This window comes from Tribolium madens, unplaced genomic scaffold, assembly GCF_015345945.1.
Source record: "Tribolium madens isolate multiple individuals breed KSU strain unplaced genomic scaffold, Tmad_KSU_1.1 Scaffold_7;HRSCAF=85;Tcas5.2_LG10, whole genome shotgun sequence".
Lineage (NCBI taxonomy): Eukaryota > Metazoa > Arthropoda > Insecta > Coleoptera > Tenebrionidae > Tribolium > Tribolium madens.
Genome location: NW_025401050.1, coordinates 8,799,289 through 8,801,126, shown reverse-complemented (window position 1 = coordinate 8,801,126; position 1,838 = coordinate 8,799,289). Strand labels below are relative to the sequence as shown.

General features: G+C 31.1%; 1 protein-coding gene across 1 annotated transcript; it reads left to right on the top strand.

The window, feature by feature from the left end:
* Positions 1-494: 494 nt before the first annotated feature.
* Positions 495-1,399, top strand: LOC123009881. Its single transcript, XM_044406436.1, has 2 exons — positions 495-766; positions 862-1,399. The coding sequence occupies exons 1-2, from the start codon at positions 543-545 to the stop codon at positions 992-994; spliced, it is 357 nt and encodes a 118-aa protein (XP_044262371.1). The 5' UTR covers positions 495-542; the 3' UTR covers positions 995-1,399.
* Positions 1,400-1,838: the final 439 nt, after the last annotated feature.

Genomic DNA, 1,838 nt, shown 5'->3' with positions numbered 1-1,838 from the left:
TACACACAAGACAAAAACTGAAACTATTCTTGTTTTATTATTTTACCAAATATCAGAGTAAATTAGAAATCTGTTTTAAAATTTAAGTTTTAGTTTTAATTAAGAAAGAAGTTTTTGGGCACAATATTTAAAAGTCTACAAGTTTGTAAAATATAAAGGAACTCAAGTATTTAACTGTTTGTTTCATTTTTTTCTCAAGGTTTGAATAACTGATAAAGCAACTATCATCCTCGTCATCTTATCTCTTTGGAAATCCCAGAAAACAGTGTATAAATCTTCTGATTTTTACATTTTCCTTTTCTTTTTTTCTTTGTATTTCTTCAAATGTGAAGTTTTAGTTTGAATTTTGAGGCACAGTTTTACGAAATTTTGTTTACAATTCTTGACTTGAAAGTAATTGGCTTATTTTTTCCTCAATCCTCAAACTATTTTTAAAACTTGATTGCATTATCAGTAGGATTTAATAATGGAAATTCTTTTGATAATTGATATCACAACTACTATAAATTTAATTTAAAGACAGTGTACACACACTTTTCACAATGTCTCAACGCCAATCCTCAAATCAAAGAACACAACTTCGTTATGTTGGTACTCAAGCACCCTTCATCGGTACTCAAGACTTCCAGATTGCAAATTTTGCTCTAAAAGTCAACATCAACAATATTCGTCGTTATCTGGCCCACGAACTTGCTTCAAACAAGACATATGCTATCATTTGGGAAGTCGCCAAAGAGATTTATGCCGAGGATGTAGAAGACGGAAGGTATGTAGCAAACGCTCCTCCTGAATATTATCAAGCCATCATCGCGTACTCTTTCGAAGATAAAGGTTTCCAAATTTACGTTGATTTTAATTCAGAAAGCCGAAAAATGCAAAATCTAGCTTCTTGGAAGGCATTTCCCTACAAGAGTCTCTACTGCTTGTTGGCCCAATCGGTGAAATATGTGAAGAGCATTCCAAATGCAAGAGCAGAAAGATTAACGATTTATAGAGGATTAAATTTCAATTATTCTTGCCATGTCAACCAAACAATTTCTTTTGGTCAGTTTGCATCGTTTTCGACTTCTGAAGGAGCGGCTAGGAGGTTTATTGGAAACAGAGGGACCTTATTTGAGATTCAGCCACAAGTGAAACCCAAAACTACGGTCGGAATTATTCCTTATTCTTTTATAGAAGACGAAGAAGAGGTTTTAGTTATGGCTTGGAGTCAGTTTGTTGTAAAAAGAATAGAACAAAACAAAGTTATTTTAGAAAGTGTTGGTAACAAAACAGTTAAAGTTTAGCGTAAGAGTGGTCTAAATCTTATCAGAAGTTGACAAAAATCTGTTATAACTTGACAATTTTAGCTCTTTGTTTTAAACGTAAAGTCTTAGTTTTAATAAAAAAGTTAAAAATGCTTGTTTTATTTTTTCCTCAAACCTTGAATTATTTTGAAATAACTGATAATTATATTATCTCTTGACTTATCCTTATCTCTATGGAAATCTCGCAAGACAGCTAATCACCAAAAATTTAACAAACAGTATTGTATTTTTGCATTTTTTACTTCCTGTAATTTGAAAGCTAATTGATTTTAGTCCAAATCTACAGGTGTTTTGTTTTTATTGTTTCAAATTTAAACAGGAGAGAGAATTTTAAGACAAAATAAGTTTTCTATGAACAGTATCGAAAAATGCTACATAAGGGAGCCCCTCAAAGGGTTCGTTTTTCAATGTTTTTTTTTTTTTTCAATATTTCAGAAACCTTTTTAGGTAAAATTCCAAAATTTGGTGCAGATGGAAAATATTTACAGTGTTTTTCTTTTGGCTTTCCTCTTTTGTCAAATGTATTTCACT